Here is a 12,764-nt window from a genome sequence, read left to right on the forward strand (position 1 = left end):
AACTGTGTTCTTTGGGACCTTCAGTGCTACAATTTTTTCTGTTTCCTTTCCCAAATCTCTGCCTCAATAAAATTCTGTCTCAGAGGTCTGCAGACATTTCCTTGGACCATGGCTTGGTTTGTGCTCTGATCTGCATTGTTAACTCTGTGACATTATATATGTGCCTTTCCAAATCATGTCCAATCAACTAAATTTACCAGCTGTAGAAACATCAGGTTCTGAATTATTGCAACACAAATGATGTGTTTCTAAGTTACCAGTCTGAAGTTTCATGAGGAAATCATGTGGTTTCCTCATTGGTACATGTGCCATGCATTGTCAGGGTTCTGGGTCCTTCTGACCCAGCATTTTGTGTTTCCTTGTGATATTTCTGTATTTTGGGTTATGTCTTGGTTCTTTAGTAGTCTTTAGTTATATTCTCTGTTTAGCTCCTTGATTATTTGAGTATTTGGGTTTGACATCAAGGCTACATCTTTGAGTTTCCTTTTTCTAGACACACACACACACACACACACACACACACACACACACACACACACACACATGTGCAACCTCACCGCTTGATGCTAATATATACTACACACAGGTTCTTATAATTTTATTAGAATAAACTCCTCTCATTCACAAAAACTGAATTAAACATCAAATTTTAGTTCATCACAAAAAATTAACATATTTACATGCAAAAAATTTGTGAATTCACAGACGAATGAAGCATTTATCAGACAAAGGAACAATCATAAGTAGCACCTCATTATCGCAATATATTTGGACATGAGTGTCCAGGTTTTTCAATTTAAAATAGACAACTCTTTAATAACTCATAATTCATATAACCAAAACCGATAAAAAATGAGACCAATCCTCGAAATCATGTCTCCAACTTGAAATAAAGTAGTCACGATCAGACAAGATTGGTTTATGACAGCTTGTACTGTAGTCAGTCACATAAGATTCAATACGATTCATTACATACAGGAATTATAAAACAAATTTAAAAACATAAACCTATCATTGTATAGTGAGCCTTTCTGATGTTGTACTAATAGTAGCGTCTTCCATCATCGTGTGTGTAGTGCGGGTTGCTGTGGCCTTGGTTCTGAGTATACGGGTTCATCCTGGGTTGATTCTGGGCATAAGGGTAGTTCCGAGGTTGAGTCTGAGCGTATGGGCGTATGTCCTCTGGTTCATCATATAGCCGCTACAGAGAAAAAAAGAATGAGAGTAAATTTAACAGCAAACACTAAAAAAACCAAAAATCTGATGAACATATCTCTTCTTTATACACACAGAGGAATACTCTGAGCCACTGTTCATATGTCCAAAGTTTTGTCGGCTGTTGCTTGGTTTCATCTCCAGGTTGGTCCTGTTGTCCATGCTGTTGGTGGGGTTGCCAGCTCGTGGGAACATGGGTACCCCACCATTCTGAAAACCTGAATTGCCATTGGCTGACCCATTAAATGAGACTCCCTGGCTGTGGCCAAACTTGTTGCTAGCCACTGGTTGTGCGGCAGAACTCAGGTTAGTGTAGGGTTTTTCCATTTCTGCACTTTTGCTCTTCTTCGAGATTTTGTTTGATTTTCTGAAATCACAGCAGTAAAAAATATTGTAATTCACTATTGACTCTGTCAGACATGAACAAATTCTCTTGATTTTAAATGCATTTGCATCTACAATAAAGCCTAAATTAAAGTGAGAAAAACATTTTCTCACATTTATAACTGTTAGAATGACACAAAAGTGAATGAATGAATTAGTAAGAAACTTACTGGGTAGCTACTAATGGTAGAAGGATGAGGGCTATGAGCAGCAGTCCTCCAAGCACAGAGCCCACGATTACCAGAATGAGCTGCCAGTCTAATAAAACACAATGAATAGGACATAAACTTTTATCGCATTTTCCAGCTTTTGAATAACCTTTCTATCTATTGTATCATGTGTTATATTTCATCTTGTGAGTTTTTTCTTTAAATAGCTGTCATTAAGTAACCATGCTTCTGCTTTCACTTTAAAAACATGCAGTATACTCACTTTCTGAGCAGTCAAAACCAGAATAACCAAACGAGCATCTGCAAGACAAGAAGAAGGTTGATTTTATGATTTCTATTTAAAAGCAACCTTACATCAACAGAGGACATACAGGAGGGGAAGGAGTACTTACTTCACGCACTTATTATCCTTCAATTTTTCCCCAAGGGGACAAGCTGTAAAAAACAAAAATTGAGACAGTCTGTCGTTTGCTTACATAAAACACACAGACACACACACCACTTACTTTGCTCAGGAAATTGTCTTACCAATGCACATTCTGTTACTGTAGTCTGTTTGCATGTAGCCTTTGTTACAAATACAGCTGAAAGCTCCATCGCCTGATTTGCAGTTTGTGGAGTGTTCATCACAGGGAGTGTCATCACACAGGTTCGTAACTTTAAATGACGGAGAGAAAAAAAGCCTCAGTACTCAAGGACATGTTTCGCAACAAGTACAACAGTAAAATAAACGAATCACTAATATGCCATGAAATGAACCCTGGACTGAAATTAACAGCATGACTTCATCTTCAAAATATCATGATCATCAGAACATCATAAATCACCGAATTATAAATAAAGATTACAATACATGCAATGGCAGCAGCTGCCCTGATTGAGACATCCATTATATTTTTATTACAACTAAATTATCTTTGACAGATGGTGGAAATAGTTTCATTTAGACAGAAGTGTAGATTTAGTACAAAGGATTCTGAAACACATCTTGTCAATTATATTCTTTCTGAAAACAAATCTATTCCTACTGTGAGTTTTATTCTAGATACATTTCGACATAAAAGTGACTGAAACAACACAATGTGCTTGTCATGGCTGTGCTGTGTGGCAGGAAGGCAGGAAAAAAAACCCAAAATGCAGGACTCTCAAAACAGGACTGGAAATCAAAATGCAGCTTTATTGCTGGCAAAACAAGACTCACAACAGAGGCGCTAGAGGACTAACCATGACAAACACACAGCATGTTGAAGGTACAACACGCGAGAGAGCAAAGGAAAACACAGGGATTATATACACAGGGGAGTAATCAGGGAATGGGAAACAGGAGGGAGACACAGCTGGGAGAAATTAGGCTAACAAGACAGGGGAGAATTAAAACTGAACACACTGACATTGGACATGAACATGAAACATGAAACAAGAAACAATTTACTAAGACAAGGACTTGACAGAAAATATAACCCATAATACACAATCAGACCAGCACAACTCAAGATTCTGAACATAAATATAATGAACATAATCTAGAAAAACACCAAAATATAAGAAACAGAAAACGCTCGGTCAAAATGACTCAGAACCGTGACAGTGCTAGAATACAGGTAACAAACTTACTGTTAAAGGTCTTCTCAATCACGTTACAGCCCGTACACTCTGTTAATGTTTTTACAACTTGATCATCTGTGATTTTAGAACTGGCCTTGAAGATGATCTGTACTGATGCAATGACCTCTGAGCTTGCCCTTGACACACGAGTGGTTCTTGGACTGTAAAGACAGAAATCACATTTAGCAATGATTGCATCATTTATTTGTGCAGTATAATAACATGTTAATGTACATTGATGTGAAACAGGCTGAAAGATTTTATAGTAAAAGCTGTTGTCAGTCTGAGACTTACAGGAGTTTCAGCACTATAGATTTGGAGTAACCGTTCATCTCGTTATAAACTTCATCCAGCTGTGTTTTCAAAAGAAAATATGTTTTGCTCAGTATGACTATTAAGATTGATTAAATAACTGATGAAATTGTTTTTAGTATAACTTGTAATGTCAAGTGCATTTTCAAAAAATGTCCATAAAGACACATTTATTGATAGAGAATACTACCAAATTACTTACCTCAGCAATGATTTCATTAGCAGTTTCTATAAATTCCTTTGATGTGGTGTCTGTCATTTCATCTTTAAATGTTTTTTTCACTTGAAGATTTCCAGGGAAGACTCTGGCTGAAAACAAGAAAATATCAGAAGAAAGCGAAAATCTAATAAAATGATATTTTATATCTCTCATTTTCTTGCTGAAAGGAGGGAGATTGATGCCAGTCTCATACAGTGTCTGTCTGTTAAATATCAAGCTACAACTAGCAGGTATTTAACTAAGGTTAAGACAGGAGGCTAGCTGGGTTAGTCCCAGACATAAACCCCAGAAAAACAAAAAAAACCAAAATCCAATTTGTCATTCTTACACTTTATTTTTGCGAAGATAAAGTAAACCAAATCTAAAATGTTAACATTAAAATGTATTTCACAGATTGCATTAAGTTGGCTAAGCCAGGCTAACGGTCAACATTACTCACTTACTGTTTATGTCCCACTAAACTGTTTGGGAGATAGCTAGTTCAAGAGGTACATATTGTTTTGAATGACCTGTCCTTCAGTGATCTACTAATCTTCCTCCAGCCCACGTAGTGTTATATACTGCTATATAATCTTCATTCATGTCACTGTTAAATAAAGTAAAATCTCCATAGCGGCACACAAACAAATACTTACAACGTTCACAACTGTTTGAAACATTGTTGTAGGAATCACCAGCGAGGCACAAGCATACATATGTGTTGTTATAACGGACCTCACAGGTGCTTCCAGTGCCACAGGGATTTGTGTTGCAGGGGTCTTCAAAGTGAGAAACAAAACAAGTGCGAGTACACACACACACACACACACACACACACACACACACACACACACACACACACACACACATCTGAATCACTGTATGAGCAATATATCATGTGAACATTTGGATCCAGAGGTATCAAATTACCTTTAAATAAAGTCGTTGGTGTTGCAGTAGTTGCATCGTCTGGTTTTGCAGTAGTTGCATCGTCTCCTGAACCTGAAATTTCAGGATCTTCTGCTCTTGTTGAAGAGGCTAAGAGTTGTGTTAAAATGCAGTAGTTAGTATATGATAACCTTTGTTCACAACTTTGAAATTTGATACCCAGGAAACAAGCCAGAGAAAAAAAATTATATCAAAGTTATTAAAGCAGGATCATATAGTCTATGTTTAAGCATGAAACGCAGGAGCTCTCAGCGAAGGCGGTCGCACTTTTCTCCTCTCCTCCTCACCCTTCTCTTCCCTGCTTAGCCTCTATGTCCTTGTCTTGTCTTGTGTGCATTACTTTCCCTGGAATAGCCTCCCACTGTCGTTCTCTAAAACCTAAAAGAGAACTATGGATTTGATCAACTGGTCTCTGAATGCTATTGACACCCTTTTCTCAACGAGAAATCTGGGCTCGGGAGATCCTGAGTGCCCTGGAGGGACTTTCCCTGCCGGATACACAATGGACGGGTGGCAGAACTGGAGAATCATGTGCCTGACGGGACTGTCGATCGAGGACGCTGAAGATATCTATCTATTCGGAACCATGATAACAGGGTTCATGCTGATCGGAGTTGGCTTAGCCCTGCTTTATCGGAGAAATAAGAGAGCGGAACCGGCTGTTCAAACCCCCCCAAGGCTGCCCGCTGGAATCGAAATGGAACGAGGCGCGACCTCTCACAACGAACGTAATATGGTCAACACCTTGGAGACGCTTGCAGCTGCTGTGAAGGCTCAAACAACACCATTGAGCATATGAGGGGAAACATCAGAGAGAGGCCTGCTCAAAATGAGACCCTTGACCGACAGTTGGAAAACATCGCGGAACCGATCACTGCAGTTGTGAGGTCTCAGAATCAAAAGAATGATAACACCATGGAACAGAAGTTTGATACCATCATGGGGAGGCTCGCGACTCTCCAAAGGGAGATCGAGAGGCCAGTGTCGGAGTGTTAAAGAGCAGCCTGAAAATTCTCCTGGGCTGCTCGCATGGAAATTAACAAAATCAACATGAACATTGCGGACCCCCATAACGTGCCAGCTGCAGGCCCAAGGCTGGAGCCGAACAATCACTCCCTGATAACGACTGTGTTACGGCTATTCTTCCCATCCCATGCAAGGACACCTGGATTGGCTGGAGGACTGTTTACTTAGCCTGATAGGCTGAAGGACACTGTCTCAGCTGAACTATGGACACGCACACACATACACTTACACTGATAGGCACTCACTCATCCCCCCTCCCCTTCCAACGCCTTCGATGCTTGTTTCCTGCGAGGGAACGCGGCGGGCTGTGTGCCGCGCTGGAATGGTAGCGCTGTGCAGGGTGGCTGCTGTGTTCGCTTCGGATTACTCCTCACCCCCCACCCACCCCTGTGGCTTGTCATGTCTTCACAATGTTGTGCTGTGGACATTTATGTGCTTTTTGTGCAAAGGAGTTTTTTTGTTTCCTGTTCTCATGCTGTCCTACCATGGAAGCACAACATGAGTAGGGGTCTCTTTTTTCCTCTTGCACTTTCCCCACTGTAGTGTACATTTCAATGTTTTTTTTCTCTGATTCTACCAATCTCCGACCTGTATCCCCATGTAATGTTTGTGCTATATGTGTAAGGTCGGGGGGGGGGGGGGGGGGGGGGGGGGGGTGGTCCCATTTCACTGCAGGGCAACCTGCATGTGACGAATAAAGCTTTGATTGATTGAAAAAGAAAAGAAGAAATTGTTCATGTAGGTGTCAGTGCCACACTTTTTTTTTTCTGAAAAAAACGCCATTTCACATTTATATGGATAATAAAAAACTAAGTAACTCTAACTAAAACACAAAAGATGCAAGACATCAAACAAAGAGCTAAGTAGGGTCATTTCTCAGTCTCAGTAAGAGAGCATCAGCAGTGACAAAGGCTCTGCATAGAGAACATAAAGTTCACTCAACCATCATTTAGGATTCAGACATGTAAAGCATCAAACAGTTTGCAGGATCTGAAAGGAACTAAGAGACTTCCTTAATCGTGGCCGACCAAAAAGACCATGGTATAACAACAGGGTCATAAAATAATAAAATGGTAATTAATGTCAGACTGTTGACACGGACACACTGGTCAAATTTACTTATGTATGTGCTAAACCAGCCCAGATACACAATGGTTGCAAAAGAAAGTTGTTCAAGTTACACAATTATTGCAAACATATGAGTCCTGAACAAGTCTATAGAATTTGTATGGAAGCAAAACAAAACGGGAAAGGAACTAGTAACTGTTAATCATGAAAATAATATTCTCATATTCAACCTAATTTGAGATATTTTGATTAGAAGACATTTATCCAGGTACTCTTACGTCATAGGTAGCTCTCCCTTTTGCTGTTACAGCCGTAATCTTGGCTCAGGCATGACCTCAAAGTCTTAAAAAAAAATCCATTTATCTACTAATTATGTAAACCCTATTAAAACCCCGCCAGTGGATAACAGTTTAGATTGAATTAAAATCTAAGCTTAATTAAGTAGAAAAAAACTACTATATTAAAATTAATATTTCACTTCTGATGTGTTAATTTGTTAACATGTGCTCTACCCTGTTACTCTATCATCATCATCACTCTTAAACTGAAAAAAAGAGGATTTTAAAGTTGATACAATAAAATCAGGCTACTTACTGAAAATGGCTACAACAAGCCAAAGGACAAACAGGAGGATGAATTTTTGAGCCATTGGAAAAATTAAAAGCAACTTTACCATAGGAAAAAAAGTCAGTGAAGGTTAGAAGTGGCCACGTCTGTAGTTCTCTAAATCTTTGGGTTTAAAACTGATAATACTCCTCCACTGGCGGTTTTAATGAATAGCCACTCCTCATTTAGGCAGTGTGCTAAGTGCAGGTCACGCCCAGACCAGGAAGCCCACTTTTCAAGCCTTTCGTCCACCTATCAATTTTCCACTACTTTTTTTGCCAGCTTGGTTATCTAGTGGATATTTTAAAGGCCAGTCCAGACCAGCATGGTGCTGATCACAAACATACAATTCACACGCTATTACTTTACCATATGAGCTCTATGAAGTGCAGAGAAAAAGGATTCTGTTAGGTTGTGCAAAAACAACATTAAAATTACTGTGAACCATAGAATAGAATAGAATAGAATAGAATAGAATAGAATAGAATAGAATAGAATTCAACTTTATTGTCATTGCACATGCACAGGTACAGGGCAACGAAATGCAGTTTGCATCCATCCAGAAGTGCTTTAGTAATATAGATATATTACAATATATATTAGCAATAATATAGATATGTGAGTATATTACAGAAATGGGTCTATTATGGTATGTTATAATGTACACGGTATGAAGTATGTTGTGAATATTCTATAACTATAAGTATGTACAGAGCTTGTAGTGAGTACAAGCTATGTACAGGATATGAACAGGATATAAATATGAAAAACTATACAGAATATGAAATAAATAACTTTACAGAAATCTGAGATATACAGTTATACAGAAATGGGAACTATGCAAGTTGTAAACAGTTGTAGGGTTAAAAATTATCGAATGTACAGAATGATTATTTACACAGAGCTATACAGTAGTGCAGTTAAGATAAGTGAGATATAATTCCTACAGAGGCTATATAAAGTGCTAGTGGTTGTGAGTGGTGGTTCAGTCCATGTTATTATTGTGTGTTTGAGGGTACGGTTGTCCATTGTGGGTGTGTGTATGTTCAGTCCATGAGTTTAATGTGGGTCAGATGTCAGGAGGCAGAGTTCAGGAGTCTGACAGCTGTGGGGAAGAAGCTGTTCCGGTACCTGGTGGTCTTAGTCCGGAGGCTCCTGTAGCGCCTCCCAGAGGGCAGGAGGGTGAAGAGTCCATGTGATGGGTGACTGGGGTCTCTGATGATTTTCCCAGCCCTTTTCAGACACTGCTTCCTGTAGATGTCTTTTATGGCAGGAAGTGGTGCTCCGGCGATGCGCTGGGCAGTTTTCACGACCCTCTGCAACACCTTCCGGTCCGAGGCAGAGCAGTTCCCGTACCAGACTGTTATACAGTTGGTCAGGATGCTCTCAATGGTGCAGCGATAGAAGTTCACCAGGATGTCTGAGGACAGGTGGTTCTTCCTCAGAGTCCTCAAGAAGAAGAGGCGCTGGTGAGCCTTCTTGACCAGCTTGGAGCAGTTGGTCGTCCAGGTGAGATCCTCGGAGATGTGGACTCCCAGGAACTTGAAGCTGCTCACACGCTCCACAGCCGTCCCCTTAATGTGGATGGGTGGATGTGGGTCAGCATTCCTCCTGTAGTCCACGATGAGCTCCAATCGATCCAGAACCATCTGGATCGATTGGCAGTTAAAACCAAACAAACTGAAGAAGAGAAACAAGACTTTCATGAAAAGTGGCCCCAAACCTTTTATTTTCTATGGTTATGCCTAATTTACATCATATATCAAAACTAATCCCATAAACAGTGAAGATAAATCACTTTTATGGTTAAATCAGGTGCTATAATAGTGTAATAGATTTTAAAAATTCAAATGTATTTTTTTGCTTGTACTTATAATTGTGGAGACCATTTTTCACTGTTGAAATGTAATCCTAACATGTGAAAGTATGGAAGCTTCTTTCCAACATTGAAATAAATACATTTCCAGGTAGAGCTTAGTCAAAATGTAATAACTCACATTTTTGAGATTGTGACCCAAAATATTGACCTATGAATTCCAAGAGAGTGCAGAGAGAAATGTTCTTCTTGGCCTTCAAAAGAGCCAATCATTTGTTATTGTTTTTAAGTTTTCTTGCTTTTTTTTTTAAAGTTGTGAGTCTAGCAAAAGAAAACGTGTGGTTGTTTTTACTACTGAAAAAAGAAAGAAAATTACCTGGCAGAGCTAAATTATAGCTTTGAGTTACAATTTAAAAATTTTGACTTCTGGTTAGCATCTTATTGGATCATCAAAAACAATATTAAAATTACCCTTAGCTCTTCCTCATTGCTTGTTAGTTAAAACCAAACAAAGTGAAGCAGAGAAAGAAGACTTCTTGGAAAAAGTTGACCCAATATTCTTATATTTTTGTAGAAAATGGTGTATTTTTCTATGGTTGTACCTTATTTAGAGATAGATTTGATAGTTATTTTTAAACTAAGGGCTATATAACTAAAGATTATGGTTCGTTACACTTTTAAGGTGTCCTGGAAACTAGACGGGTCGTAAAACAGTGGCGAGAAGGCTAAAGTGACCTTTGATTTCTAGATGTCATATGATGTGAGATAACAGTCGGTGTAAATTACTAAACAACTAAAATTATACGAGGTTGAAAAGACTTGAACAGAAGATTCTAAAGTTTTAAAGTTTAATGAGAGCTATCATCCCATCACCACCCATGATATTACATTATTGCCAAGTTAACCTTGAACACATATTATAGTTTTACACAACATCACTGTCATCATGGGCACCAATGCAAAACAAACCCAAAAATCGTTTTAACCAAAATTCATAATAATAATAATAGGAATGAAAATAGCAATAAGAAGAATTCTTCTCCTTCTCCTTCTTCTTCTTATTATTATAGTAGCATATCAAACAACTTATCATTTTTTTAACTGAATTACAAGTGCTAAACAGAGGAGCATCTAGACACATTTTCTTAGGGTGGCATGGAAATTACACGTGGTGGCAATATCAAAGCCATTTCTTTACACGAATACAGGTGTTACTTTCTGTAATGTGAACTATATGTGGTTAAAATACATCAAATGCAGCAAGTATACACACATTTCATATTAACATCCTCTCGAACTTTCTTTTTGGCTTTGGCCCAAATAAAGCATTTTAGTTACATTAAAAAAAAGTGAATTTTATTTTGAAGTACTGTATAGCCTATACAGGGTGGGCCATTTATATGCATACACCGTAATAACATGGGAATGGTTGGTGATATTAAAGTCCTGTTTGTGGCACATTAGTATATGTGAGGGGACAAACTCCTCAAGTTGGGTGGTGACCATGGTGGCCATTTAGAAGTCGGCCATCTTGGATACAACTTTTGTTTTTTCAATAGGAAGAGGGAAATGTGACATATCAAACGTATTGGTAATGTCACAAGAAAAACAATGGTGTGCTTGGTTTCAACGTAACTTTATTTTTTCATGAGTTATTTACAAGTTTCTGACCACTTGTGTTCAATGTGCTGCCCATTGTGTTGGATTGTCAATGCAACACATTCAACTGTCCCATGACCACCAATCCACTTTCCAGGAAACTGTTCATCTAGGAATGCTCGGACCTGGCACCCATAATGTGGTGGTGCACCATCTTGCTGGAAAAACTCAGGGAACGTGCCAGCTTCAGCTTCAGCTTCAGTGCATAAAGAGAAACACATCATCATGTAGCAATTTCAAATATCCAGTGGCATTGAGGTTTCCATTGATGAAGAATGGACCCACTATCATTGTACCCTATATACCACACCAAACCATCAGTTTTGTTGTTCCAACAGTCTTGGAGGGATCCATCCAATGTGGGTTAGTGTCAGACCAATAGCGGTGGTTTTGTTTGTTAACTTCACCATTCACATAAAAGTTTGACTCATCACTGAACAAAAACTTCTGCGTGAACTGAGGGTCCTGTTCCAATTTTTGTTTTGCCCATTCTGCAAATTCTGTGCGCCGATCTGGGTCATCCTCGTTGAGATGCTGCAGTAGCTGGAGTTTGTAAGGGTGCCATTTGTGAGTAGCTAATATCCGCCAAAGGGATGTTCGACTAATGCCACTCTCCAGTGACATGCAGCGAGTGCTACGCTGTGGGCTCTTGCTGAATGAAGCTAGGACAGCCACTGATGTTTCTTCATTAGTGACAGTTTTCTTGCGTCCACATTTTGGCAAATCCAACACTGAACCAGTTTCATGGAACTTAGCAAGCAGTTTGCTGACTGTAGCATGGGAAATGGGTGGTCTCGTAGAGTATCTTGCATTGAAATCTGCTGCAATGACCCAGTTACTGCGTTCACCAGATATCAACACGATTTCGATCCGCTCCTCACGTGTTAACCTCTTCGACATGTCAATGGCTGTGAACAAAGAGAAACTTGTAAATAACTCATGAAAGAATAAAGTTACGTTGAAACCAAGCACACCATTGTTTTTCTTGTGACATTACCAATAAGTTTGATGTGTCACATGTCCCTCTTCCTATTGAAAAAACAAAAGTTGTATCCAAGATGGCCGACTTCTAAATGGCCACCATGGTCACCACCCAACTTGAGGAGTTTGTCCCCTCACATATACTAATGTGCCACAATCAGGACTTTAATATCACCAACCATTCCCATGTTATTACGGTGTATGCATATAAATGGCCCACCCTGTATAATAAATAAACATGTAGCCCAATAAGTATAAAATCCAGAAAGCTGCACAATATGAGGTGGTCAATTAGATATACAATTGTTGCATTCATAAATTTAAACAAAATGTCAGAAAACTGCACTGTTGGTTGCTACTAACAAAACTTAAGCCATTTCAATGCCACCCAGTGCAATCACAGTAGATCCGCCCCTGGTCCAGAAAAAGACATGAACTGACACTGGAAGTGTTTCCTTATCACAAAGGTGGGTCGAGAGGCAGGGGGTGGACACTTTAACACCCAGTGCATTATTTAACAATAAAGTACTGTTTTCCCATAGTGACTGGTACTTTTGGTGTTAAGAAATGAGATTTGCTATGACAAAATAAATCTATAAAGCAAAAATGACTTTGTCTAATTGCCAAATATAAAATTATAACAAATCAGGTTAGAGTAGGGATGACACTCATTTTTATGTCGTGGGCCACATGCAGTTTTTGTTAATTCAAAGAAAATGTTTTTCTTCTTTTTTTACTGGGAACACATTGTGAACAACACACTTCCCACACACAC

The 12,764-nt window shown here is 39.0% G+C and overlaps 1 protein-coding gene across 1 annotated transcript; it reads right to left on the bottom strand.

The window, feature by feature from the left end:
* Positions 1-781: 781 nt before the first annotated feature.
* LOC113013081 (protein HEG homolog 1-like) lies at positions 782-4,361 on the bottom strand. Its single transcript, XM_026153686.1, has 10 exons — positions 4,350-4,361; positions 3,889-3,995; positions 3,669-3,727; positions 3,384-3,535; positions 2,298-2,426; positions 2,162-2,204; positions 2,032-2,069; positions 1,770-1,857; positions 1,291-1,582; positions 782-1,201 (listed from the first exon to the last, which is right to left on the bottom strand). The coding sequence occupies exons 2-10, from the start codon at positions 3,943-3,945 to the stop codon at positions 1,043-1,045; spliced, it is 1,017 nt and encodes a 338-aa protein (XP_026009471.1). The 5' UTR covers positions 3,946-3,995; positions 4,350-4,361; the 3' UTR covers positions 782-1,042.
* Positions 4,362-12,764: the final 8,403 nt, after the last annotated feature.

Source organism: Astatotilapia calliptera, chromosome 3 (genome assembly GCF_900246225.1).
Source record: "Astatotilapia calliptera chromosome 3, fAstCal1.2, whole genome shotgun sequence".
In the NCBI taxonomy this organism is placed as follows: Eukaryota; Metazoa; Chordata; class Actinopteri; order Cichliformes; family Cichlidae; genus Astatotilapia; species Astatotilapia calliptera.